The 27,213-nt window shown below is 38.4% G+C and overlaps 2 protein-coding genes across 7 annotated transcripts in view; both read right to left on the bottom strand.

The window, feature by feature from the left end:
• Window positions 1–3,510: 3,510 nt before the first annotated feature.
• LOC127442666 (NACHT, LRR and PYD domains-containing protein 1 homolog) lies at window positions 3,511–20,931 on the bottom strand. Of its 5 annotated transcripts, none has more exons than XM_051700860.1 (13): window positions 20,855–20,931; window positions 20,355–20,556; window positions 20,133–20,185; window positions 13,609–13,857; window positions 13,135–13,176; window positions 11,194–12,919; window positions 9,533–9,616; window positions 9,265–9,432; window positions 8,400–8,480; window positions 8,001–8,147; window positions 7,703–7,861; window positions 6,153–6,275; window positions 3,511–5,678 (listed from the first exon to the last, which is right to left on the bottom strand). In XM_051700860.1, exons 3-13 carry the CDS (start codon window positions 20,149–20,151, stop codon window positions 5,552–5,554), a joined length of 2,925 nt encoding a protein of 974 aa, XP_051556820.1. In that variant the 5' UTR covers window positions 20,152–20,185; window positions 20,355–20,556; window positions 20,855–20,931; the 3' UTR covers window positions 3,511–5,551. The 5 variants fall into 5 exon arrangements, with proteins under 5 accessions (XP_051556820.1, XP_051556818.1, XP_051556821.1 ...); XM_051700858.1 differs by having other exon boundaries at window positions 20,133–20,190; XM_051700861.1 differs by having other exon boundaries at window positions 20,133–20,213.
• Window positions 20,932–24,949: 4,018 nt separating this feature from the next.
• LOC127442777 (kinesin-1 heavy chain-like) overlaps window positions 24,950–27,213 on the bottom strand; it is a 32,397-nt gene continuing 30,133 nt past the window's right edge. For both annotated transcript variants that reach the window (XM_051700956.1, XM_051700955.1), the window contains exon 26: window positions 24,950–26,763. In XM_051700956.1, the coding sequence (XP_051556916.1) occupies window positions 26,760–26,763 (4 nt within the window). In that variant the 3' untranslated portion in view covers window positions 24,950–26,759. The remainder of the gene's footprint in view (window positions 26,764–27,213) is intronic.

A 27,213-nucleotide genomic window follows, 5' to 3' on the forward strand; every position in this document is an offset into this window, starting at 1 on the left:
CATTTTAGTCTCAGGCCCTGGTGTGTTTAGAGGTGTTGCCACATACGGAGAAAAAGAAATCATATAGTTGGCGCTTTGTTGTATCCCTTTAGAAAAATCCTGAATTCCAACAAATGCTAAAGACTGAAATCAATGTCTATATGGAGACCAACTGGTCCTCAGTATCCTCTGTGGGTATGGCTTGGGAGGCACTTAAGGTGATTCTTAGAGGCTGGATCATACAGTATGCCTCATTCACCAAAAACTCCAAAGCATAAGAACTCGTGGAATTGGAAGGGAATATTAAAAGTACAGAGGCAAAGCTGAAGTGCCGAATGTTGTCTAATGGCCTCAGGGAACTGACCCGATTGAAATACAGATATAATTCTATTTTTGTCTGTTTTGGCTATTCAGGGCAAAACAGTCATACTTTGAGTCAGGGGACAAAGCGGGGAAGCTTCTGGCTAGATATATAAAACAGAGAGAGTCTTTTTCTACCATTCCCTCAGTGAATCTGCTGGTGTGAAATATTTACCTCAGCCACTGATAGTAATAATGCTTTTAAAGAATTCTATCTTGATCTCTATAGTTCCACGTCTTTGTCTACTGATGAGGATATTAGAAACTTTGTGAAACCATGAGAACTTCTTAAACTGACGACTGAGCAAAGGAATTCTCTTGATTCTGAGATAACCTTGGAGGAGCTTAGTGAGGTAATTAAAGCCTTGCCTACAGGCAGGGCTCCGGGGCCAGATGGCTTTGCTGCTGAGTTTTTTAGATCTTATGCTACAGAACTGATTCCACTTTTGCAAGAAGTTTATACGGAATCATTAAAGAATGGAAAGCTTCTGCCAACCATGACGCAAGCCCGGATCAGTCTGATTCTTAAAAAGGACAAAGATCCAAGCGAATGTAAGAGTTACCATCCAATTTCCCTGATCCAGCTAGACATTAAAATATTGTCAAAAATTTTGGCTAACCGATTAAGTAAAGTTATGACATCTCTTATACATATAGATCAGGTGGGGTTTATTCAGGTCCGTAACGCTTCTGATACCATTAGGTGTTTCATTTATGTCATGTGGGCAGTGGCAAACGATCAGACTCCGGTCGCTGCCATCTCACTTGACGCCGAAATGGCGTTGATATGATAGAATAGGATTATCTTTTTAAGATTTTGGAAATATATGGGTTCAGGAATACTTTTATTGGGTGGATTAAATTACTTTATAGACACCCGGTAGTGGCGGTTCAAACAAATAGATTAATTTCAGATTATTTTACTCTGAATAGGGGCACCTGACAGTGTTGCCCTCTTTCCCCCTTATTGTTCTGTCTTGCTCTGGAACCATTAGCAGCCTACTAATAAGAAAGGAGGAGGATTTTCCAGGGGTGGTGGCGGGAGGCGTGGCACATAAGCTTTTGCTTCACGCAGATGATATTTTATTATTTGTCTCCGACCCTACTAGATCTATGCCTTGCCTCCACAGAATTATTAATTCCTTTTTCTTAGTTCTCAGGATACAGAGTCAATTGGTCTAAATCTGAAGCTTTGGCTCTGACAGCGTACTGTCCAGTAACAGCTTTTCAGCCTTCCAGTGGCCCAAACAGGGCATTAAGTATTTGGGTATTTTATTTACAGCAAATTTGTGTGATTTAGTTAGTGTTAATTTTGACCCTTTAATAAAAAGGTTTTCGAGTGATGTGGGCAGGTGGGCTTCATTACATTTATCTATGACTGGGAAGGTTAATGTTATTAAAATGAATTGTATTCTAAAATTCAACTACCTGCTACAATCTCTCCCTATAGATGTCCCCCTCTTGTATTTCAAGCAATTTGAAAGCATAGCGAAGTCCTTCATTTGGAATGGTAAATGATTTTCAAAGATCCTTTGAAAATGTGGTTCAACATTTTGGTATTCCCAGATCTCAGTTTTTTGGGTATTTACAGCTGTGCCACCTGCTCTGTACTATTTTTGGGAGTAGCATACACCCCCCAAAAGCAGCAGATACTCAGGGAGTGGTGATTACTGCTTTTGGAAAAGGTCATGAGGCATCAGTTTATTACTCCCTGCTAATTCAGAGTCTGGGGGATGGAGCTTTAACTTCTCTCAAGAGATTATGGGAGAAAGATTTCAACTTGGTATTGGAGGAGGGAGTGTTCGGGGGGAAGGGTTCACTTTTATATAAGTTGATTCCGTATTTTCTGTTATGTTTATTTAATTTGTTGAAGGGAATCAAAAAAATAAATAAAAATAAAAATAAAAATAAAAAAGAAATTCACATAAGTATATAGCCATACCATAATATTGTTAAGATGAAAAGTAATGATTGAAATGCACACTTAGTACAATGCTGAAGAGCAGAGAACATTTTCATGTAAGAGTATCAATGAGACTGTGTAAACTTTGAAACTTTAAAAGCCTTTATCACATTTATGAAATCATGTTCCACCATAACTGTAAAAGGGATTGTTTCATAAAACTCAAAGTTTGACATACTGGTGAAATATCCGCCCATATCTGTTCACTTTCCATTAAAAGAAACATTATAAAAGTAAAACCAGAATAAAACAAGAGTATTTACATGCACAAATTCAATAATTGCAAGCAAAAATCCCACTCTTATACAACAAATATTATTCTGGAAGTTACACAACTTCAGTAAAATCATAAAACTGAACTGTAAATACAAACATGCTTGACAACCTATTTAGGCCTGAGTGGAGTAAAGGGCAACATTCTGGTGCATTTGGTATCCATAATGACATCTATCTTGGGGGAAAGACAATTTAATATGGAACTCTAAGGACAATTCGCCTGATCACTTTCATAAGCTTCTCTGATTTACTGTAGTTATTTTGGTGTTCTGCATTCCACTATGATGGCTTTTTCTTTGATGCCTTGAGTGCTTTTTTTCTTGGTTGTTTTCTTTTGTGCACTCACAACATCTCCACAGCACATTACTTTTTTATCCATACACTTTTCTTACACTACTGATTTTACTAACAAAGACATCTGACACTCTTTTATTTTGTTAAATACTTATGTTTTTGTTAATAAATCTTTGAGTTTAATTTTTTAAGTTGTGTCCCTTGAACCATGGGTCGTAACAAAAACTAATTGTAATGCTGCCAAAAGCAGTGGTTGCGTTTTATTGTTGCTATCTGACGGGCAGCACGATTTACATGCTTATTCCATTTTTTCACACAAAAAAATTTGGCCTTGACTAACACTCATTATGTCAACAAATAAATACAAAAACACTTGTTCTGTCATGTCAAATATTTATTAAAAATTATTGAAAAATCTAGCAGTCAACTTTAAAGGAATAGTTTACCAAAAAATGATAATTCCCTCATCATTTACTCACCTTTATTGCGTCTCAACTCGTGTCCAAGGCTCTGCGCATGCATCAAGCGTTTATAGTGAAAAAGGAGTCACATTTTTTTCCATTTCTCATGGAAAACCAATCATATTGCTTTAGAACACATGGATTAAACCAAGGTTGAAAGTGTTTGACCCCATTGACTTATTGATAAAAACAACTCATACATCCTTCAAAATATCTTCACTTGTGTTCCACAGAGGAAAAAAGTAATATGAGTTTGAGATAGCATAATGGTGAGTAAATTATGAGAGAATTTTACTTTTTGGGTGAACTATTCCTTTAACATAAAGAATGAGTTGAGAATACATGTCGGTTTCATACTGAACGTGGCTGACAGCTAACAATGTCTACAAAATAAATAAATATACAGTATTTTGCATGTCATAAATGTGTTAAATGCAGAGGCCAGCTCCTAATTAAAATGAGGGAAATTATCTGGATGGAGTTGACATGTCATGGCTGACACTGAAAAGTACCATGAAATAATAAATAAATAAATATATAAAAACTCACCAGAGCCAATGTGACCTTGTTGATCTCATAGCACCAACAGAGAACCTTCAGGATGAAGACTGACTTTGATGTTGCCAGATTTTAAATATGTTTTATAAATATTTGACTGTGCTGGCAAATAGGGAAGAAAAGAGTAATGAGACCTTATTAAATAGATTTAATTTAAAATAAAGGTGCTGACTGGTTCGATCCACATACAGAATATGGTAGTATGCCATTCCGAACTGTCATTTATTTTGGGCAAATTCGATATCCGGTGTTCGAAATATTTTGTTTCTGAGATTTTTGGTTGCACTGGGCGGAGCATACATGCATATCCACGAGTTTCACCTATGATGCATTAAGTTGATTTGAAAATAATTGAAAAATTACAATAAAGGCATTTATAAATTTACAATTGACTATTTCATGTATTCTTCAAACTTTCTGTTCATCCAAGAATCATCTACTTGCAGCAATGCAACTGTTCGGCATATACTTTTAATTAAAGCTGCTAGTTAAGGACCTGTGAGGAGTCTGTTTCTTAAATTAGAGACTTTGATGTTCTTGTCTTCTTCTTGTGCATCTGGGTTGTGCACTTTTCTCTCTGTCCAGGTTAGATCAAGTTTGTTTTATTCTTTCAAAACAGAAGTGCATGGAATAGCCTTCATCTCTCAAAAGAACAATAGATTGATTAATCTGAGAAGAAATGTGTTACTTTTTGGTTATTTTTAAAACTGAAATTTGACTTGCAAGTGTAAAGTAACTTAAAAAAAAAAATTAAACACCTCAGCTGGAAAAAGACCCTATAGTGCGATTTCTGCACTTCATTAAGCAGCACAAACATTTGAACCGTTCTAACCAAAATAAATGTTACTTTATTACTAAATTAACATATTAAATGATTTCTTAAGGATTATGTGACACTTTATTTTCTTAGTAGACTGGAGTAATGGCAGCTGAAAATGGGGCTTTGCCATCATGGATAAAAATGTAGTTTTATTATTAATAAAAACCTATAACACATTTCAGATTATAGAGAAATACTTGTGGATGGTATTGTGAGCAAAGAAACCAGTATATTTGTGCATTCTTCTGGTGCGTGGATTTGTAAATTGAGCACGTGTGGATCTGTTCATGCCCACACAGACAAAGTGTTTTGGTCACATTTTTTGCACACAAGTGACATTCTTCCCTCAAATCAGGAAATATTTTATCGGCATTGTACAGCTGTATGTTTGTGGTTTTTTAAGGGGTATATACTGTATATTCTTATTTTAAGGCATGATTTTCAATGACATTTTTCAATGAAACTGCTCAATGAGAACTTCAAGACCTTACAGACATTACAGCACAATTTTCTGTAAAGCTGCTTTGAAACGATGTGCATTGTGAAAAGCGTTATACATAAAACTGGCTTGACTATAATTTGAGCTTAAATTCAAGAACTTATGAATCACATCACATGGCATAGATTCAACACACTCTAAATGTTCACTCAAATGGATACAACAGGCCACAGGTCTTGATGTCAAGACATACATCTGAACTCATCTGTGGGATAATTGCTCATTTCTGAAAGGAGTGATCATTATATAAAGTCAGACTGATCAAACACCCTTGATGTTCATTTTAAACTGTCAGAGCAGTTGAAATTTAAGATGGTTACTTTTTCACTCCTTATCAGAACTCAGTTTATTTCTTCTGTACATGTCTCCCCACAGAACTCAATGGTCACTCTCTGGTTGCAGTCGAGTTTCTCGAACTCTTCGGTCTGATGAGTGCAGCGGTCAGCGGTGGATTTACAGCATCGGACCCTTCACAGAAAAGCAGAACACATCACCACATTCCATCCAGCACGAAAACACTTAAGATTAAAAGACACATCATTTACTGTACATCACATTGACTGTTTGACTATGTGATCAAAATAATGACAGGTGCTTCAAGATAGACTGTGTACATTTTTCTGTTAAAATACTTTTTCTCCTAGCCCAGCTTGATATCCAACTAAAATAAACAGCCATTTGGGAAACTTGTTTGCAGTTCCGCTACTGGTATAGAAATTATACACTTCACCTTTCAATGAACTGTGGCTGGCTCATTCATTATCAGTGTTAATACTTCATTTATCTGCCTCCTGTCTTCTAAATGTAATGTGAAAATATAGCCAAACATTCTTAATGCATTTTAACATCCAATTACAGATGCCCACAACGCTAGCCAGTAATTACTTCGAAGCAACGGAACATAATACAAATAAACAGATATGTGAGCATAAAATTACAAACCCTCTAATCTTCAGAGTACAGTCAGGACGTTTGGGAGATTCCTTCAGTAATCTGATTCCCTCCTCCATTAAAAATCCATGGATCCCCTGTGCATCACCAGAGCTCCCTGAACTAGCATTACAACTATATAACAGAGGAGTTTTGATTACAATTAGGCCAAACAGAAGGTTAGTATAAAGATTACATGTGAGTGATTCTGTGCTAAATGTTACAAATCAGCTGAGAAAATAATCAATTTAGTTCAATTTACTAATCCTACATTTGACAGCATTTCACTATTAATCTTCTAAAAATGTAATTAAATTTCAAACTATTACAGCACAGACAATTCTTGAAACTTAGTTACTCCACAGATGCCATGAAGGCTAAAATATTTTCTTCCAGCATAATATACAAAGACAACTAGTCATTAATAAAGACTTCTGACAAAATTTTAAAAGAGTTTATAATATAAATATAACTATTTATATTATTTAATATTAATCAGGATAATTATGCCATGAAGTTATTATCCATAAAATAATTAGGATAATTATGTCATAAAATGCTAAAATATTTTCTCCCCAGCTTAAAACTATAGGCAAGTCAATTCATAGGTTGATTTCCCCCAAAAAAGTAAACACTGTTTTTAATAAAGACGTCAGACATAATTAAAAATAATTTTATAATAGAAATATTATTATTTAAAAAATATTCAGGATAATTATGCCAAATAAATGCTAAAATAGTTCCCTCAGTTTACTATGCAGAGACAAATCTCATAAACAAATTAAACAGACCACCAACATCATCATTAACAAAGCCGTTTTAAAGGAATATTCCGGGTTCAATACAAGTTAAGCTCAATCGACAACATTTGTGGCATAATGTTGATTACCACAAAAATTTATTTTGATTCGTTCCGACTTTCTTTAAAAAAAGCAAAAAACTGGGTTACAGTGAGGCACTTAAAATGGACGTGAATGGAGCCAATTTGTTAATGTTAAAATACTGATTCAGAAGGTATAGCCACAACACGGAAACAATATGTGTGTTAACATGATTTTAATGTAATAAAATCCCTTACAAACATTTTCTGTTCAAAGTTACAGTATATCCAATTTTGCAACTTTGTTGCCATGGCGACATAACATCATAAACCCTTAAACGACTGTAAAAATGATGATTTAAACAACTTTACAGCTCAAATAATACACAAGTTTTAACAGAAAAATTAATGTAAGTGCTTTTATAAAATTATAAGCTTCACATTTCTGCCTTTTAAACCCTCCAAGAATTGGCCCCATTCACTTCCGTTGTAAGTGCCTCACTGTAACCTTAATTTCTGCTTTTTAAAAGAAAAGGAGGGACGAGTCGAAATTATTTTTAGTGGTAATCAACATTTATGCTACAAATGCTGTCGACTGAGCTTAACTTAAGTAACCCTCAGTATTTCTTTAACCCAACCAATGTGTGCAATACTGTAAGTACTGTGTCTTTCTCTTCCTCCTCTCTTGCACACACACAGAAAAAAGTGACGAATACATACACATAGAGCACATAACCCTCACCTGAGCCCTGCCAGACTAGGGCAGGACTGGATAAGGAAGAGGATTTTGGAAGCCCATCTCTCAGTCAGGAGGGGAACAGAAAAATGAATCCCACTCAAACCAGACACAGAGGGTAGATGAGACAGCAGAGCATCTACCTGTTTATCAAAATCTGCACTTCTATAGATGGAAAGAAAGAGTGAGAGTGACAAAGAGAGAGAGGATATAAAGAACAAGAGAGGTTATTAACTTCAAGTGTTACCTACATACAATATGTAAAGTATGTGATGAGAAGTTGATATTAGTTTTGAAAACATACTGTTCTGTTGAACAGTTTACATTGTGGAATGCCAGTAAGAAAGTCTTCAGATTAAAACTGTGCACTTCTAGGCATGGAAATTTCAGAATGATTTCTGAGAGTGAGGGTTCATTCTGTGGGCTTGAACACCACCTCACCACATTCAACCTAAGGGTCAAGGGTCAACAAAAAATACACTTACTTTTGCATATCTTAAGAATATGAATCAAAATTAAGTTTATCTGTCCAGTACATTTGCACTTAGGAGGTATCTGATGTACATGAGAGGTTGCACAACACTAAATGGAGAAAAGTTGTGTGTAACTATTTAGCAGTTTGTAATAAATAGCACAACAATTCTAATATTTTAAAGATCAAAAAAGAATAGCATGCAGGCTGATATGTGGAAAAGATCCTTACACAAGCTTTCCGTCAAAGTTAAAGAGTCTCAGGGACGAGCAGAGATTCTCTGCATCACTGCAGGCCACATTCGTCATTAAACTGCCAATCAGAGCACAGAATCAACAGTCTTTATTAATAATTATTATTATAAAGCGCAAGATCAAGTAATGTATACAATTAATCAGCAAGCAAATTTAATATTTAGAAAAACACACACACACACACACACATATATAGTATTTGATTATTTAAGTATTTATAACATATTTTATCTTATTTACATTATTTATTTTCTCCCCTTTTCTCCCCAATTTGGAATGCCCAATTCCCAATGCGCTCTAAGTCCTCGTGGTGGCGTAGTGACTCGCCTCAATCTGGGTGGCGGAGGATGAATCTCAGTTGCCTCCACGTCTGAGACAGTCAATCCGCGCATCTTTTCACTTGTATGGCTTGTTGAGCGCGTTATCGCAGAAACATAGCATATTCTCCGCGGCATCCACGCACAACTCACCACACGCCCCACTGAGAGCCAGAACCACATTATAGCGACCACGAGGAGGTTACTCCATGTGACTCTACCCTCCCTAGCAACCAGGCTAATTTGGTTGCTTAGGAGACCTGGCTGGAGTCACTCAGCACACCCTGGATTCGAATTCGTGACTCCAGGGGTGGTAGTCAGCGTCTTTACTCGCTGAGCTACCCAGGGCACCTTATTTACATTATTTGAATATCTAACCTTAAATGCAAATACAATGGTTCTAGATATTCTTCTGGCGATGGACCAATCAATGATTATCTTATTTAGCAATCAGTTTAATAAATGTATTTGCATTTAAAGGTGTTTAATAAGATGCTTTCTCAGTGTTCTTGAGATTACTGATACCTGATCTCCTCCCATTTCTCTGTGCTTTGCAGAAAGTCAGTGATAATGAGTGCAATGTCAGCGGAGATGTTCTTCAATGCAACCTGAAGTCCACCCACAGTCCTTTGTTTGCGTAAAGCAAGAAGAACCTGCTGCACACACTGATCTGACAGACAACTGCCGTTCAGCCTGTAAAAGTACACACACACACATACAGATTTATATTACTTCAGTTACATCATGATGACACATATAGAAATAAAAGTTCTGATCTGTCACTGATCTTTACCGCAACTCTGTCAGTATCTTTCCTTCTCCAAGAGCTGAGATCAGATCAGTAACATCTGTGTCTGAAAAGTTTTGCACCGTCAACCTAAAAAAAATCAGACAATCTAAAATCACTAAACACACTGGTCAAGCAACTTATTGGGGCCTGGCTCGCTATGAGGATCAGTTTGAACAAAATCTATTTCTCGGAAACAATCAGATGTACCAATCATTTGAAGTCAATATAAATAAAATGTCTTAGTCATTTTCTCTCCCTCCTCTGCTCCACACATGACTGAAGTATTACTATTGTATATTAATACTGTATTATTTTTTTATTCAGTGTCAGATCTTGATTTTGTTGGTTCATTTAACACATTTAGCACTGTAAACAGTATATTCTTTCTCGACAGCAGGTTTCTAAAGATGGGGAAAATGTACGAAAATTTAACTCTCATGTCATCTTAATAAGTTAAAAAGTGACACAATTAAAGGAATATTCCAGGTTCAATACAAGTTAAGCTCAATCGACAACTTTTGTGTCAATGTTAATTACCACAAAAATGATTTTTGACAAATCCCTACTTTACTTTAAAAACAAAACTCTAGTTTAAAGTGGGGTACTTACAACAATGGAAGTGAATGGGGCCAATTTGTGAAATGTTTAAAGGCAGAAATGTGGAGCTTATAACTTTATAAAAGCACTTACATTATGCCTTGTAACTCATGTATTATTTGAGCTATACAGTTGTTTAAATCGTTTTGCAGGATAACCAGGTTTATGGCATTATGGCAACAAAGTTGTAAAATTGGCTATAACGTTACACAGAAAATGATAGTAAGCAATTTTATCACACTAAAATCATGTCAACACACATATTGTTTACATTTTATGGCTATACATTTGAAAAAGTGAGTATTTTACCATTTACTGATTGGCCCCATTCACTTCCATTGTAAGTGCCTCACCCAAAATTTTGCTTTTTTTTTTTAAGAAAAGGAGGGACAAGTGGAATTCAATTTTTGTGTTTATCAACATTATGCCACAAATGCTGTTGATTGAATTTAGCCTGAATTTACCCCAATTTACCTGAATTTACTCAATTTTAATTTCAGTATTGCACATAAAAAATTGTTGATGCCTTGTGAAGCATGTGAAGTATGAACTTACTTGAAGCAAGCAATTTCACTTAGCAAGAACTGTATTTTATGTTTTAATATGGCAAAACTGTATAGATTTATAATATCAACCATGATATCAGTTATCAAGTTATCAATGGAAGCGTAAGCGGTAGTTCTGTCATTCAACTCAGGCATCTCATCCAATCACAATCCAGCCTCTGCTTTCTAAGTTCTGCACCGACGTCTTTCATTGCTCATTATTCCTCCGTTATTTTCACCCCCCACCACCACAAGTTTAGGTCCCGTTCTGCCATAGGGGTAAGCTCCTCTCCCCTGCTGTCATCGCCTTCTGGCAGGATCTGACTAGCAGAATACTCAATTCTGATCAGTCAACCATGCCATCTAGTGGTCTGATGTTTCTGAATAATCCGCTTCATGTCGGAGTCCTGATCACCCTGATGTGGTTTATTTTGCAATAACAACCTGCTAACTGTACATTATGCTCTACTTAATATCTGGCAAAATTTCTATATTGGTGAATTCCTAGATTTCCACACTTACTCTAGTTTGGGCGTCCTGCGTAGCACAGACTGAAGCATTTTCAGCTCCTTGGCTGCAAAGTTAAGCTTCAGGCTTCTGAAGTTAGGACAGCACTCCAGACAGTATAACAGTGCCCAGCAGTCTGTCCTGCTTAGTGGATCCCAGGACATGTCTATCTCCCTCCAAGCTTCAATGGCTTTCCGCACAAAGTCCTTTTCGTGGAGCTCATAGAGACAGTGAAGAATGAAGGGCAAGAAATTGTAGACTTGATCTGTGCTGACATGAATGATCCATTCTTCCAGCTGTGCAATTACAGAGGAAGGGACTGACAGACTATGTGTCTCCTTGAGAAAGCTGCTCACTTCCTTATTGGAGAGACCACAGAGGAACCGAATCACAGGCAGGAAATGACCTTCAGGACATCCATACTTTAATGGACAATTCTCATCCATGTATTCGGCACCGTAGCTTTGCCAGTGAGAGTGAAACCGCTCTATTAGTTTACTCAGAAACTCTTTTTCATCCATTGAGATGTAGTAAAGAGCAGTGAAAAACTCCTGAAAACTGAGATGCATAAAACTGAACATTGTCTCCTGGCGGGTTCGTTTCTTAAAGAGGAACTTTCCCAGAAATGGACTACCAGCAGGGTCTGGAACGGTTTCTTTCACCGTTTTCTCATCAAACAGGACTTGCTTTTCCAGCATCCCTCTCTCTGCTAGTTGACCCAAATTCCCCAGCAGGGTCAGGACAGACTGATTCAAACCCTGGCAGTGATGCTCCAGAAGAGTGGACACAAAGTCAACATATATGGAGGTGGTTGTTTCTAATCCGCTTGTTACATCTACACCATCATTGAACCTCTCTCTGATAACTGTGCAGATGATCCAGCAAATGACAGGGATGGAGCAGGCAGTAAAGAGGGTTTCATTGGCTTTCACACACTCATAAGCTTTACTGAAGAGTTCCTCATCCTGAAAAAACTTCTGGAAGTACTCCTCCACCTCCTTCTCAGAGAACCCGATTATCTCAGTGAAACACTGAGGTTTCTTGAGCAGCTTGCTCAGCACATCTGTAGCAGTAGATCTGGTGGTGACGAGCAGGCAGGACTCAGACAAAATGTGACCACTCAACAAAGCCCTCAGAGAAGCCTCAGGTAGAGCTTTTTCAGACAAATGGTTGGGTATTGATGTGTTAGGCATGTCACCATTTGGAAATCTGAGCTCATCAAATCCATCAATGATGAAAAGCCCTCTTTCTTGTGACTTGTGCAGCATCTGTGAGATCTGAACTGATGTTAAATTAGAGTTGTACCTCAAAAGCTCTAGCAAACTCTGCTCTCCAGACATGCGATTCAGTTCTTTGCATTTCAAGTGAAAGATGTACTCAAATTCCTCTCTGCTGAGATTTCCAGATGCCCAATCTAACATGATCTTTTGTGCAGTGAAGGATTTTCCATTCCCAGAGTTTCCTTGGAGAATGACAGCACTGGGACTGATTCCCTTATTACCTGCAGTGAAAAGTGCATCCAAGACAGAGGTGTCCTTGTCTGCATTACTCCTTGAGCTGAGGAGCTGCTGGAAACTGTCTCCCATGGAGCACATCTCTTCTTCTCGCTCTCTCTTTTCTCTGTGTCTCATGATGATCAGAGGCTGTGTGTAGCGCTCAGACAGGAGCACGTGTTCACCAGGCAGAGAGTTATACTCTGTCACAAATTCATATTCTTTCTGGATCCACTTCTTATATTTATCTGTGGAAAATTCACAGTTGAGATCATTAGTGAGAAAGCTATATTTGTGTTGCATAATTTAGAATGTAGTTGCTAAAGCATCATGATGTTTGTTTTTTATGTTTTATTTCATTTCTTTGGCTAATTTTTGTTTAATCAAGTAGGATGTCCATTAGCTTCAGAGACTAAGATGAAAATATGAACAAATTAATTTCAAATTTTTATTAAACACTCACCTAAAATTTCTAACTGACCTTCTGCAGTTTGTGGTCTGCTACCTGTAAACGGTTTAACAGTACATATTTAACATCAAGGTCTATAGATCCTACATCAAGCATGTTCATTTACAGATGCACAGAATATACTGAATACATGTGAAAAATGTTCTTGATTTTAATGGAACAAGAATGTAAAAATGTTACAGTAAAACAATTTAAATGGGTTAACTGTTACCTTACAATGTATACAGGCACCAAAATTACATCCTATAATGCCTGAAACATGGTCACTGTATTTTCTAAAGTTAATTTTCAGGCAACCACAGCTGGCAGTTTTTTACTGTAAATTTAAAAAACATTTTTATTGTGTTGTTTACGTTTGAGCAGATGAACATAACTCTGCCCTCTAGTGACAAAAGGCTACATTACAACATTGCCACACATGAAACTTCACTTCTTGTAGCCAGCATCTACAAGACTGTGTGCTCTTACCCAGGTCTACAAGCAAGGGTGACTCATGCTTTTCCAGTCCAGAGTAAAACGCAGATTTAACTGTGTTTCCACCAGAGTGCAATGTTCCATAAAGCTCTCTCATTTTCTTCTGGTTGGTATCTGCTGCTTTGATATTACAATATGACTCCCAGTGTAGCATATTACTTGACTGCAGCCCTTCTGCTATCGCCATCACCTTTTCAACCCTCTGAACAAGCTCTGCCCAGTGGGCGTCTACAAACTGAGCACCTGGTAAAGACACAACTATAATCAGTCACAAAATCAAAGGTAAAAACAGCACATTTGAGAGATTTAGCTTGTACTGTCTCAAATATCAATTACCAGCTAAATTTTAACCAATTTGTTGAGTAATCTGGTAACCAACACATTACATTACTAGGAAAAGTTCACCAAAAAAGATCTGTCATTATTTTCTTACCCTCATGTTGTTACAAACCAGCATACTGTATTTTCACAGTGGAACACAAAAGGAGAATTTGGTAATGAATGAATGAATGAACGTTACATTTATATAGTGCTTTTCTGACACTACACTCAAAGCGCTTTACACAGTGAACAGGGGACTCTCCTCAACCACCACCAGAGTGCAGCACCCACCTGGATGATGCAACGACAACCATAGTACGCCAGTACACTCACCACACACCAGCTACTGGTGGAGAGGAGAGAGAGTGGAGTGATAGAGCCAATTCATGTACAGTTGAAGTCAGAAGTTTACATACACTTAAAGTCATTAAAACTCATTTTTAACCACTCCACAGATTTCATATTAGCAAAGTCGTTTAGGACATCTACTTTGTGCATGACACAAGTAATGTTTCCAACAATTGTTTACAGACAGACTGTTTCACTTTTAATTAGCTATGCCACAATTCCAGTGGGTCAAAAGTTTACATTCACTCACATTCAAGTGGACCTCCACAAGTCTGGTTAATCCTTGGGAGCAATTTTCAAATGCCTGAAGGTACCACGTTCATCTGTACAAACAATAGTACGCAAGTATAAACACCATGGGACCACACAGCCATCATACCGCTCAGGAAGGAGACACATTCTGTCTCCTAGAGATGAGCGTACTTTGGTGCAAAAAGTGCAAATCAATCCCAGAACAACAGCAAAGGACTTTGTGAAGATGCTGGAGGAAACAGGTAGACAAGTATCTATATCCACAGTATAACGTGTCCTATATCGACATAACCTGAAAGGCTGCTCAGCAAGGAAGAAACCAATGCTCCAAAACTGCCATAAAAAAAGCCAGACTACAGTTTGCAAGTGCACATGGGGACAAAGATCGTACTTTATGGAGAAATTTCTTCTGGTCTGATGAAACAAAAATGTAACTTTTTCACCATAATGATCATTATTATGTTTGGAGGAATAAGGGTGAGGCTTGCAAGCCAAAGAACACCATCCCAACCGTGAAGCATGGGGGATGGCAGCATATGTTGTGGGGGTGCTTTGCTCCAGGAGGGACTGGTGCACTTCACAAAATAGATGCATCATAGGAAAATTATGTGGATATATTGAAGCAACATATCAAGACATCAACCATGAAGTTAAAGCTCGGTCACAAATGGGTCTTCCAAATGGACAATGACCCCAAGCGTACCTCCAAAGTTGTGGCAAAATGGCTTTAGGACAACAAAGTCAAGGTATTGGAGTGTCCATCATAAAGCCCTGACCTCAAACCGATAGAAAATTTGTGGGCAGAACTGAAAAAGTATGTACGAGCAAGGAGGCCTACAAACCTGACTCAGTTACACCAGTTCTGTCTGGAGGAATGGGCCAAAATTCCAGCAACTTATTGTGAGAAGCTTGTGGAAGGCTACCCAAAATGTTTGACCCAAGTTAAACAATTTAAAGGCAATGCTACCAAATACTAACAAAGTGTATGTAAACTCCTGACCCACTGGGAATGTGATGAAAGAAATAAAAGCTGAAATAAATAATTCTCTCTACTATTATTCTGACATTTCACATTCTTAAAATAAAGTAGTTATCCTAACTGAACTAAGACATTAAATGTCAGGAAATTGTGAAAATGTAGTTTAAATGTATTTGGATAAGGTGTATGTAAACTTCTGACTTCAACTGTATGGAAATTATTAGGAGGCCATGATTGATAAGGGCTAATTGGGGGAATTTGGCCAGGACACCCCAACTCTTTTCAAGAAGTGTCTTTGTAATGACCACAGAGAGTCAGAACCTCAGTTTAACATCTCATCCAAAGGCCGGTGCCTTTTTTGTGTCCCCATCACTATACTAGGGCATTAGGACCCACACAGACCACAGGGTGAGCACCCCATGCTGTCCTCCCTAATACCCCTTCCAGCAGCAACCTTAGTTTTACCCAGGAGGTCTCCCATCCAGGTACTGACGGCTTTGCCGCTGAGTTTTTCAAATCTTATGCTACAGAACTGGCTCTGTAGCAGCGGTACAACAAACAGATTAATTTCAGAATTTTTTACTCTGGATAGGGGCACCCGGCAGGGTTGCCCTCTTTCCCCATTATTGTTCTGTCTTGCCCTGGAACCATTAGCAGCCACAATAAGAAAGGAGGATGATTTTCCAGGGGTGATTGCGGGAGGTGTGGCGCATAAGCTTTTGCTTTACGCAGATTATATTTTATTATTCGTCTCCGACCCTACTAGATCTATGCCTTGCCTCCACAGAATTACTAATTCCTTTTCCAAGTTCTCAGGATACAAAGTCAATTGGTCTAAATTCGAAGCTTTGGCTTTGACAGCGTACTGTCCAGTAATGGCTTTTCAGCCGGGCGCCTTCCAGTGGCCCAAACAGGGAATTAAGCATTTGTGAATTTTATTCCCAGCAAATTTGTCTGATTTAGTCAGAGTTAATTTTGATCCCTTAATAAAGAGGTTTTTGAATTATGTGGACAGGTGGGCTTCAATACATTTATCGATGATTGGGATGGTTAATGTTATTAAAATGAATTGTATTCCAAAATTCAACTACCTGCTACAGTCTCTCCCTGTAGATGTCCCCCTCTCTTATTTCAAGCAATTTGATAGCATAGCAAAGTTCTTTATTTGGAATGGTAAGCGTCCCAGGTTAAATTTCAATAAGTTACATAGGCCGACTGACAATGTTGGGTTAGGCCTACCCAAGATTTTGTTTTATTATTATGCATTTGGTCTTAGACATTTGGCTCATTGGTCGCTTCCACCTGAGAGAGCACCTCCCTGGTTTTGTATTGAAAAGGATGTTCTTGCCCCTATCTTGCCACTGCAAAGCCTTTCGATCAAACTAGCCGGAGAGGTTAAGTTGCACCCCGTTATTTTGCATTTGCACTCGATATGGACAAAAGTGACCAGAGTGTTTAATTCGGCTATTTATTTAAACGTAGCCTTGAGCACATGGCTGAACCCTAAACTATGTATTAATAAGTCCCCTTTCTGTTGGTCAGATTGGATTGTGAGGGGGGTTAATGCACTCTGTGACCTATATGAGGGTGGAGTATTGAGACCTTTTGAAAATTTGGTTCAACATTTTGGCATTCCCAGATCTCAGTTTTATAAGTATTTACAGCTTCGCCACCTACTCTGCACTGTTTTTGGGAGTGGCACACACCCCCCTAAAGTGGCGGATACTCTGGAAGTGGTGACTGCTGCTTTTGGGAAGGGTCATGAGGCATCAGTGTATTACTCCCTGCTAATTCAAAGTCTGGGGTACGGAACTTTGAATTCTCTCAAAAGATTAAGGGAGAAAGATCTAAACTTGACATTGGGGGAGGGGGTGTGGGCTAGGATCCTAGAGATGCAAGGGTGTGTCTGATGCAATTTAAGATTTTGCATCGATTTTATTGGACCCCCTCTAGATTGTATAGGCTTGGTCTTAAAGACACTCCCACCTGCTGGCGATGCCAATCAGAAGACGGCGACACAACCCATGTTTTTTGGGGATGTGTTGGGATCCAGGAGTTTTGGTTGAGGGTTCAGAGCTTTATGTGTGATGTAGTGGGTGCTCAATTTTCGTTTTGCCCCAGACTGTGTATTTTGGGTGATGGGGCAGTCCTGAATATAGATGATAAATATATAAAAAGCTGGGTCCTAACCAGGGTGATGATTGGCAGACAGGTAATTCTCAGGGGATGGAAGTCAACTGATGCACCCTCATTTCATGAGTGGTCTACCGAGATCGGCAGGGTAGCAGCATTTGAGGAGATGGCATGTATAAGGCTAGGCAACCTGGATTTGTACATCAGGAAGTGGGGCAGCTATTTAGCCTTTTTGCAAGGCTCTCGGGGAGGGGCAGTGGAGAGAGACTAGTGGTTTTTTTAAGTTTTTTTTTTAAATGTTTCTAAACATTTTCTGCTGTTTTATTGTCTATATGTGTGTCTTTGTCAGTTGGCTTTTGACCACTGGGGTGCTCGTTTGTGTTGGGTGGGGGGGTTAATGTTCGGGGGGAAAAGTTGTGATTTCATGTGGTTTGATTCTGCATTTTCTGTCTATTTGATTTGCTGCATGGAATCAATAAAAACTGTTAATAACAAAAAAGCATACCTATTATATATATATTACAAATATTTATAATACATTATAACTTCTGCAGATAAAATTGGATGTTGCTTGTGTTATAATGCATTATACTCTAAGGTATAACTATGAATAGGTAAGTATTATAATGTATTATAATTGTGGTTACAATTAATTATGAGAAGTTACAACATATAAGGTGTATTAAGAGACATTACTAATGCACAATAATACCTTTACAATGCATTATAAATATGGGCTTCATAGAAAGTGTTACCAAGAATTTTTGAAGAATCTTCAACAGGTTTTGTACATAAAACAACAGTTCATAGTGACCATGTCTGTCAAGCCCCAAAAGAACAAAAAACGCCATAGAAGCAGTGCCTGGGTAGCTCAACGAGTAAAGACGCGAGTTTGAATCCAGGGCGTGCTGCTTAACTCCAGCCAGGTCTCCTAAGCAACCAAATTGGCCCGGTTGCTAGGGAGGGTAGACTCACATGGGGTAACCTCCTCGTGGTCGCTATAATGTGGTTTGCTCTCGGTGGGGTGCGTGGCGAGTTGTGCATGGATGCCGCGGAAAATAGCGTGAAGCTATGTCTCCGCGGTAATGCGCTTAACAAGCCACGTGATAAGATGCGCTGACTGACGGTCTCAGACGCGGAGGCAACTGAGATTCGCCCTCCGCCATCTGGATTGAGGCAAGTCACTACGCCATCACGAGGATTGGGCATTCCAAATTGGGGAGAAAAGGGGAGAAAATAAAAAACAAACAAACAAACAAACAAAAAACACCATAGAAGTAGTCCATATGACTATATTTCAGGTCTTCTGAAGCCATGCAAAAGCTTAATGGGATGAACAGAATTAAAATAGTCATTATTCACTGAAAATACGAAGCTCTTGAATCTAATAGGCACCAGTGACGGCAAACGGTATTGGTCTGACATGTCAATTGACTGATCGCGACAAGAGATTTGAGCAGTAGTGGTAACGTTAACATGATTGTCATGAAAATGTCAACATTAAAATTTGGCCCATATTGTTCAGTGGCTGGAACGAATGAAAATTAAAGTGTTTCGATTTCAGAAAAATGAAACACAAATGGATGCACAGACTGCAGCAGTGAAACGAGATGGCTAGATACTAACTAACAAGTTAAGGATATGTAACACACATTTTATCTCTGGTAAGTGAGCAAAATTTGGCCAACAATCTGTAAATTTGATAGGTAGAGTCTAGCTGGCTAGTTAAGTCAGACTATTTCTTTACGGCCTCTAAATGTGACCTTACAGATTGCTTCTATTATAATGAGTAAAGCTGCACAAGTCACACGCTTGCTGTGTTAACAGCTTCATTGATGGGAGGGATCAAATATTCCTAAGGAAATAACTGTAAGCATCTAACTACAACGATATGCTTTCGTGTGCTCTGTGTCAACAAGATAATGATGCACGTCAGGATAAGTCACGTCAGGTAAACATTTGATGTCTATTGAGTAAAGTTGTTAAAAGGATTTAAAGGACCCGGTAATGACACCTCATTGTTTATTTTCATTTTTTCTAAATCTTATTTGTTCTGTTTAAGATAGACTCAAATAGTACTCGCTAGTCCTTTTGTTTTGACAGTTCTGGTTATAAAAATGCTGCTATCGAAAATGTTTCAGGACCAGACATGTACAGTAGCATTGTAATTCCTTTGTTAGACTTGGGATATAGCGCACAAATTATTTGGAATACTTTTATGATGTTTACAGAGGTGGTCATTATGAATTGTCATTGTATGGAAAAGAGCTGTGTGCAGATTCTTCAAAACTTCTCCTTTTGTGTTCGACAAAGAATAACAGCATGTTTGGCGCAACATGAGAGTGAGTAAATAATGACAACATTTTGCTTATGGGCGAACTATTAGGGCTAGTCAGGACAACTGTACTGCAGTTTCATTTTGATCAAAGTAACAAGCTATTTTGCATAAGTCTTTTTCTTCTTTCACCATAATAATGGTACTTACGCTCTGTGTCGCGGTCCATGGTGTCTCATTAACGCCTGTGAACTTGCAGTTATCTATCCTTATAATGAGACAGATGTAAAACTAATGCACATAATTATGATTTAATTTAAAATCTGAAATGGTAAGAAAGCATTGATAATATATGACTTTAAAAACGAGCAAGAAATGATAGAAATCTCCTGAATATAGGCACATGAGAGAAATTGTGCAGTTTTCTGTTACCTTTAGACATCACAACAGAGAATCTGGCCTCGTCAGAATCGAGTACTGAAACATCCTGAGCCCGCTTTTAACAGCTCAAGGCTTTCTGCATGAGTCGATGTCTGAACCGGATACGTTTTTTCCCGTTAGAATACTGGAACGCCCATAAGCAGATGGAGGCGGGACAGGAAATATTTGATTAACCTTTCTATTTCTGCCTGTTCTGGGGGGACACAAAGCAGAACATGTATCTAGTTGGAGAATGTTCACAACAATAACGCCACAACGCACGGTGTTGAAATATCTGATATACATATAATAGTAGCATAACCTTGTAGCTGTATCATCTGTCAAGAATGTCTGTCACCCGTCGCAATTAACTTATGTTGCTTTATCATGAACATTCGAACCAACATTCACATAAAAATAAAGTGCAATTCAAACTAATTATACTAAACTGTTATGTAAACACGTTTCTGACTGTTGATATTAAAGGTGCTGTAAGCGAGTTTTTGTATTACCTTGCCACGCATAAACTGTCCCTAGATGAAAAATATCACTGAAACAGGTGTACAGACAAATCACACTTGTGGCAACCCTCTGTAAACGCATTTATTTTTAGCCAATCAGAAAACGCACTTTTCCTCTCACCTGTTCGGGTTTGCTGACATCTGGTTGGCTGACAGAGCGGGTTCTGCGGAGATGAGGGCGGTCTAATTCAGTGGCTAAAACCATCATAAGTTATGGTGCACTTGAAGTCCTCCTGGGAAGTTCGTATTTACGATGTTGGAGATCTTGTGCGTTCAAGTGAGTTTAGTCGGAAAGAATGGATCCGTTATGCAATTTCATATTTATTTATCTTTTTCAGCACAAATGCAACAAAATGAAGTGAAAGCCTCACATTAGGTGTGTAATTAATGCTTTATCGAACTAGTTTATTATTCTTGTGCGCTACATATAATGATGGGACATGTAGTTTTATTGCACAAGCCTGTCGCTGTATAAACCAGCTAAAATGAATCTTATTTTTATGGCATGCTTTATTGATATTCTTCATCAACAGAACAAAAATGCATACAGACTGAACTCCTTGAATTGCACGGTCAAAATCCACAAGCAAAACCGAATTATTAACAAAAACAACTTGCTTCCGCCATGATTCTTAAATTGACACACCCCCAACTCGGAAAGTCGGGGCTCAAAGAAAATCCTGAGTTGCCCACTCGTAATTACGACTTAGTGGCGGCATTCTTGTGCTCTCAACTCGTAAATACAATCATTCTGACATGACTTGAACGCACCATTAGCAGCATATATACACTGATGAGCCAAAACATTATGACCACCTGCCTAATATGAACAACGCCGACCCGCTGAGGCATGGACTCTACAAGACCCCTGAAGGTGTCCTGTGGTATCTGGCACCAAGACATTAGCAGCAGATCCTTCAAGTCCTGTAAGTTGCGAGGTGGAGCCACCGTGGATCGGACTTGTTGGTCCAGCACATCCCCCAGATGCTCAATCGGACTGAGATCTGGGGAATTTGGAGGCCAGGGCAACACCTTCATCATGTTCCTCAAACCATTCACAAACAATGTGTGTAGTGTGGCAGGAGCGCATTATCCTGCTGAAAGAGCCTACTGCCATCAGGAAATACCGTTGCCATGAAGGGGTGTACCTGGACTGCAACGATGTTTAGGTAAGTTGCATGTGTCATATTGACATCCACATGAATGGCTGGTCCAAGGGTTTCCCAGCAGAACATTGCCCAAGGCATCACACACCCTCCACCAGTTTGTCGTCTTCCCACAGTGCATCCTGGTGCAATCACTTCCCCAGGTAAATGGCGCACACGTACATGGCCGGCCATGTGTTGTAAAAGAAAACGGGACTCATCTGACCATGCAAACTTCTTCCACTGCTCCAAGGTCCATTTTTGAAGCTCGTGTGCCCATTGAAGGCACTTTCGATGGTGGATAGGGGTCATCATGGGCACTCTGACGGATCTGTGGCTTCGCAGCCCCATACACAGCAGGGAGCGATGCACTGTGCATTGTGACACATTCCTCCCATAACCATCATTAAAATTTTCTGTGACTTGTGCCACAGTAGACCTTCTATCGGTTCGGATCAGATAGGATAGCCTTTGTTGCCCTTGCACATCGATGAGCCTTGGACGCCCAACACCCTGTCACCATTTTGTGGTTTGTCCCTATATATATATATATATATATATATATATATATATATATATATATATATATATATGTCATGGTTGGGGAGTGGGGGAGGACGAGAGCCCCAAAGGCAGAGAGAGAGAGTTCAGTTTTATTGAACCACATCCCAGGATACCATGCCCACCACTCGAGGAGCAGGAAGGATGGTATCCACTCCACAACGAACTGACAAGCAGAGTCGGGGGTAATTAAAATAGGTATAGTGGAAAACCGCTTCTTGAGTTTAGAAAACGTGGCTTCAGCCCGCAGAGACCAACTAAAGTCGAGTTGACTATAGTTATGGATAAATCTCAGATAAAAATTGGCGAACCCCAGAAACCTCTGCAATGCCTTGTGAGAATCTGTGGTTGGCCATTCAGAGACAGCTTTTACCTTAGCCGGGTCCATGCGTATTCCCTCGGATTAAATGATGAACCCCAGGAATGGAATTTAGGTCCTAGGCTATTGAGTTATTTAAAAACGAGTAATAGTACTTTAAAATCAATTCTAAATGCAACTGGAAGCCAGCGTAAAGACCTGAGGACTGGAGTAATATGCTCAGATTTTTTGGTTCGGGTGAGAAGCTGGCAGCAGCATTCTGAAAGAGCTGCAGGTGTCTAATGGTCTTTTTGGGAAGGCCAGTTAGGAGTCCATTGCAGTAGTCCCCCCTACTGCTGATGAATGCATGAACAAGTTTCTCCAAGTCTTGACTGGATACAAAACATCTAATTCTGGCTATATTTTTTAGATGATAGTAGGCTGATTTAGTTATTGCTTTGATGTGGCTACTGAAACTAAGGACAGACTCCAAAATGACACCAAGATTTCTTACTCGATTTTTTGTATTTAGGTCCTTGGAGTCAAGGTATGTATTCACCTTTGGAATTTTGCCTTTGTTGCCAAATACAATGACCTCTGTCTTGTCATTGTTTAACTGTAGGAGGTTTTGGCACATCCAACTGTTAATTTCATCAATGCACTGGCACAGAGAGTCTATGGGGCTGTAGTCATTTGGCGATAGGGCTAGATCTGGGTATCATCTGCATAGCTATGGTATGCAATTTGCAATTTGATTCATTTTCATAGTTTGGCCTAGTGGGAGCAAATACAGGTTGAACAGGAGTGGTGCAAGAATTGAGCCTTGTGGGACTCCTCACGTCACGGATGTCCACTCAGATTCATAGTTGGCTATGTTCACATAGTAACCCCTACCTTCTAGATATGACCTAAACCAGCTGAGGACCATCCCAGAGAGCCCTACCCAGTTTGTCTAGGACAATGTTGTGGTCAACAGTGTCAGAAGCAACACTGAGATCTAATAATACCAGCACTGATATTTTGCCTGAATCAGTATTTAGCTGAATATCATTTAGGATCTTTTTGCGGTCAGAAACCATACTGTAAATTGTCCAAGTAGCCATTCGAGATTAAGAATTTCTTCTGCTGATTGAAAACAACCTTTTCAATGATTTTGCCTATGAAAGGAAGATTTGAAATTGGTCTGTAGTTGTACAATATTGAGTTATCTAGAGATTGTTCTTTTTAAGGGGCTTGACAACTGCAGTTTTCAGGGACTTCGGAAATGTGCCTGAAAGGAGTGACGCATTTACTATTTCTAACAGATCTTTTTCCAGACAGTTAAACACATTTTTGAAAAATGTTGTGGGGAGCGTGTCAAGACAGCAGGTTGAAGTATTTATTTATCTATTTTTAATTAACTTTTTTTTATTGAGTCATATATGCACCACAAAGAAAAACCCAACACATATACAACGAATCAACATTTCACATTGAAACCACAAGAATATCCCTCCCCATTCACCAACCCCACCCTGACCCCAAACGAACACCCCTGTGGTCCCACATAACCAACCAAAAAAAAAAAAAGAAGAAAAAAATATATAATAAACATACAAAATTAAACTATCCACATCCCCTCCCCGAGAGTCCCCCCAAAAAACTAAATAATTGCTCCATTTCTTAACAAATAAGTCCCAAAATCCCAGCCTTCTACTTACCACTTCCTTGAAAGCATCCACCCTCCCCATTTCCACACACCACTCTGATAAAGAGGGCGCTCCATCCGACTTTCATCCTCTTAAAATTATTTGCCTGCCGATCATGAGACTGGTCAGAGCCCAATTTTTAATGTGTAAATACAAATGACCAATGTTTCATGACGCCACGAACAGAGATTTCAAAACGAGATGTTTCAGCAGGGTGTCAACTAGAAATGCTCTTTTTAGACTGAGGAAGTTTTGAGTTCTGAAATTTACAGTATGTTTTTATAGCATTTACCTCTTATGTCTAAATATCAAGGAATATTTGATTCTCCATTTTATTACCCCTTTAAAAAAAACAAACAAAAAAAGCCTCAAAAATTGAGAAAATGGCAACATGTTTCAGAATAAATGATTTAATCACACACGTCATGCAGTCCATCCAGATAAAGTATCATCAGTAAATTTGTTCCCTCTCACTTATTTCCTTCAACCAGAATCTTCCAAGAACACTTCTGTTTACTTGGAATGATCCAGTGCCTTTGTCCTTCGGTGGAACTCTTGTCAATCAGTCATGGAGTTACTATTACACAGTAATAAAAAAAAAAAAAAATCTATTTATTTTAGGGTTTTCATTGAATGTGTGGCATTCCCCAAGAACATAATTTATTATACTTCATGCACTAAACAGGGAAGAATTTTGGGCTAATAACACAACAGAATATTTAATGGTCCTTGTGAATGTGCTTAAAGGTATAAAACATCCAAAAAGCAGTACATTTGAAAATAACGCAGAAGGTTGTCATGTCCTGTAATTCACAAGTCATATGCTTTTTTTTTTTTTTTTTTAACAATATCAGGAGTGTAAATATCTAAACTAAAAAAACCTTAATGCTAGTTTGAAGAATATGAAGTGCTAATCCTAAAATTAAGTATCCAGAAAAGACCATTCTGGTTTCTTTCCCCTCATGTAGTCAAAGTTGTCTCTCCACACACTTAAATTCAGGTAACATGTTTTAAAGGATAGATATCAGACAAATATATTGACAAATGCAGTCATCGGGTATAAATTCCAAGCCAGCCTACACCAAACATTCTGCTAAACTGATTGGCTGATCAGTAACAGAGGCGAAGCAGTCATGTCACATGATGTCTTCTGCAGTTGTCAAGTGGCAAAGAATTTGACTCCAGTTACACATACACCTCCTTTCAGAATGTAGACCAGGCAAGTGCGATACTAAACTGAACAGAGGAGAGATACTGACAGACAGGACACTAAACACTACACCAGGAATCTAAAAAAAATATAAATATCAATGACTCCTCAATGGATTTTAGTATGCGAGACTGTAATATTTGTGTGAAGAGTCGGACAAGACAACCTTCAACCATTTTTTTGTTTGTAAAGAAAACATTTGCATTTGCAACCATACATTTAATTTATGCAATTCTTACAGGATTAGTCTACTGTGTGAGATTGAGTTACTCGTGTCTAGAATCCTCTTTATCTTCCCCTTCAGAGATCCATTAGTTATTACACAAAGTAAAAACCAGGTTACAAATCTGAATGACATTCATAGTCCTATACGGGTTTAATCCCTGACGTTTGAACCTGTTTAGAGTGCTTCATATAGTAGTATCTGAGCTGTAGTGATAGAGGCAATGCATTTGATAAACACTGTCAGATATTCTCTATTCATTTTTTTTTCTTTTTTTTTTTTTTTTGCAGTGTGCAAGGTGTACATATATCAGACAGTAGTTTTAACCGAGCTTGGGGAGGTTACTGGTCGGAGAAATGCAGAAAGCAGTTTGTCCTCTTCCATTTCCTCCCAAGATAAACTAAGTTGGTATGTGTTATCTTAAGAAGCAGATACACTGTAGGTCAGAAAAGTGACACCTTGTGATTCATTTAATTGCACAGGGATCTGGGCTGTATCTATTATTCACTTTGCTTAAGTTTATTTATTGATTTCCTTAAATTATAATTGGTGCGTGTGTGTGTGTGTGTGAGAGAGTGCAATATTCATAAAATAATTTGCTTTAGAAGGGAGACATGACAGATGGGGAGTGGGACTGTACAGCCATGAATGTTTAAATTCAGAAGTCCTCCTATGTGCGCCAGCAGGAGGGATTATGTTAATGGAATGACGGGTTTCCATGAAGATTTCTTGCATTCTGCATCATTGGTAATGAGGGATAAAAGCGCTTCTTCAGCTAAAAACAAAAACACAAAAGAAAAAGGCAGTGAGAATGCTGCATCCAATAGAAGTTTTGCTCATTATCCCAAAGCATTTTGTTCTACATCATGTCCACACTGGGCTTTATTCTTTTTTCTTCTTCTTTAACCCTTTAATACATACCTCAGGTCTTAAGTGACCTGGGACCTCATTCCACCCCCTGTTCATTTTTTGGAGTTATGCCCACATATCTTAGACTCGAGATACGTAATAGTGCCTGTTTTTTTGTTTTGTTTTTTTGCGCTTCCATAAATCATATTTTTAGGATTATTTCATGTCAATGTAAGTTTACTATCACAGGATATATATTTCTTTATTACAAGACAAATGAGTGCCATAATCAAACAATTACTACTATATCACGATATTCTGTGAGACAATTGTGAATTATCAGTATTCCATATGCATGTACAAATACATATTATAC

The sequence above is a fragment of the Myxocyprinus asiaticus genome, chromosome 6 (genome assembly GCF_019703515.2).
Source record: "Myxocyprinus asiaticus isolate MX2 ecotype Aquarium Trade chromosome 6, UBuf_Myxa_2, whole genome shotgun sequence".
In the NCBI taxonomy this organism is placed as follows: domain Eukaryota; kingdom Metazoa; phylum Chordata; class Actinopteri; order Cypriniformes; family Catostomidae; genus Myxocyprinus; species Myxocyprinus asiaticus.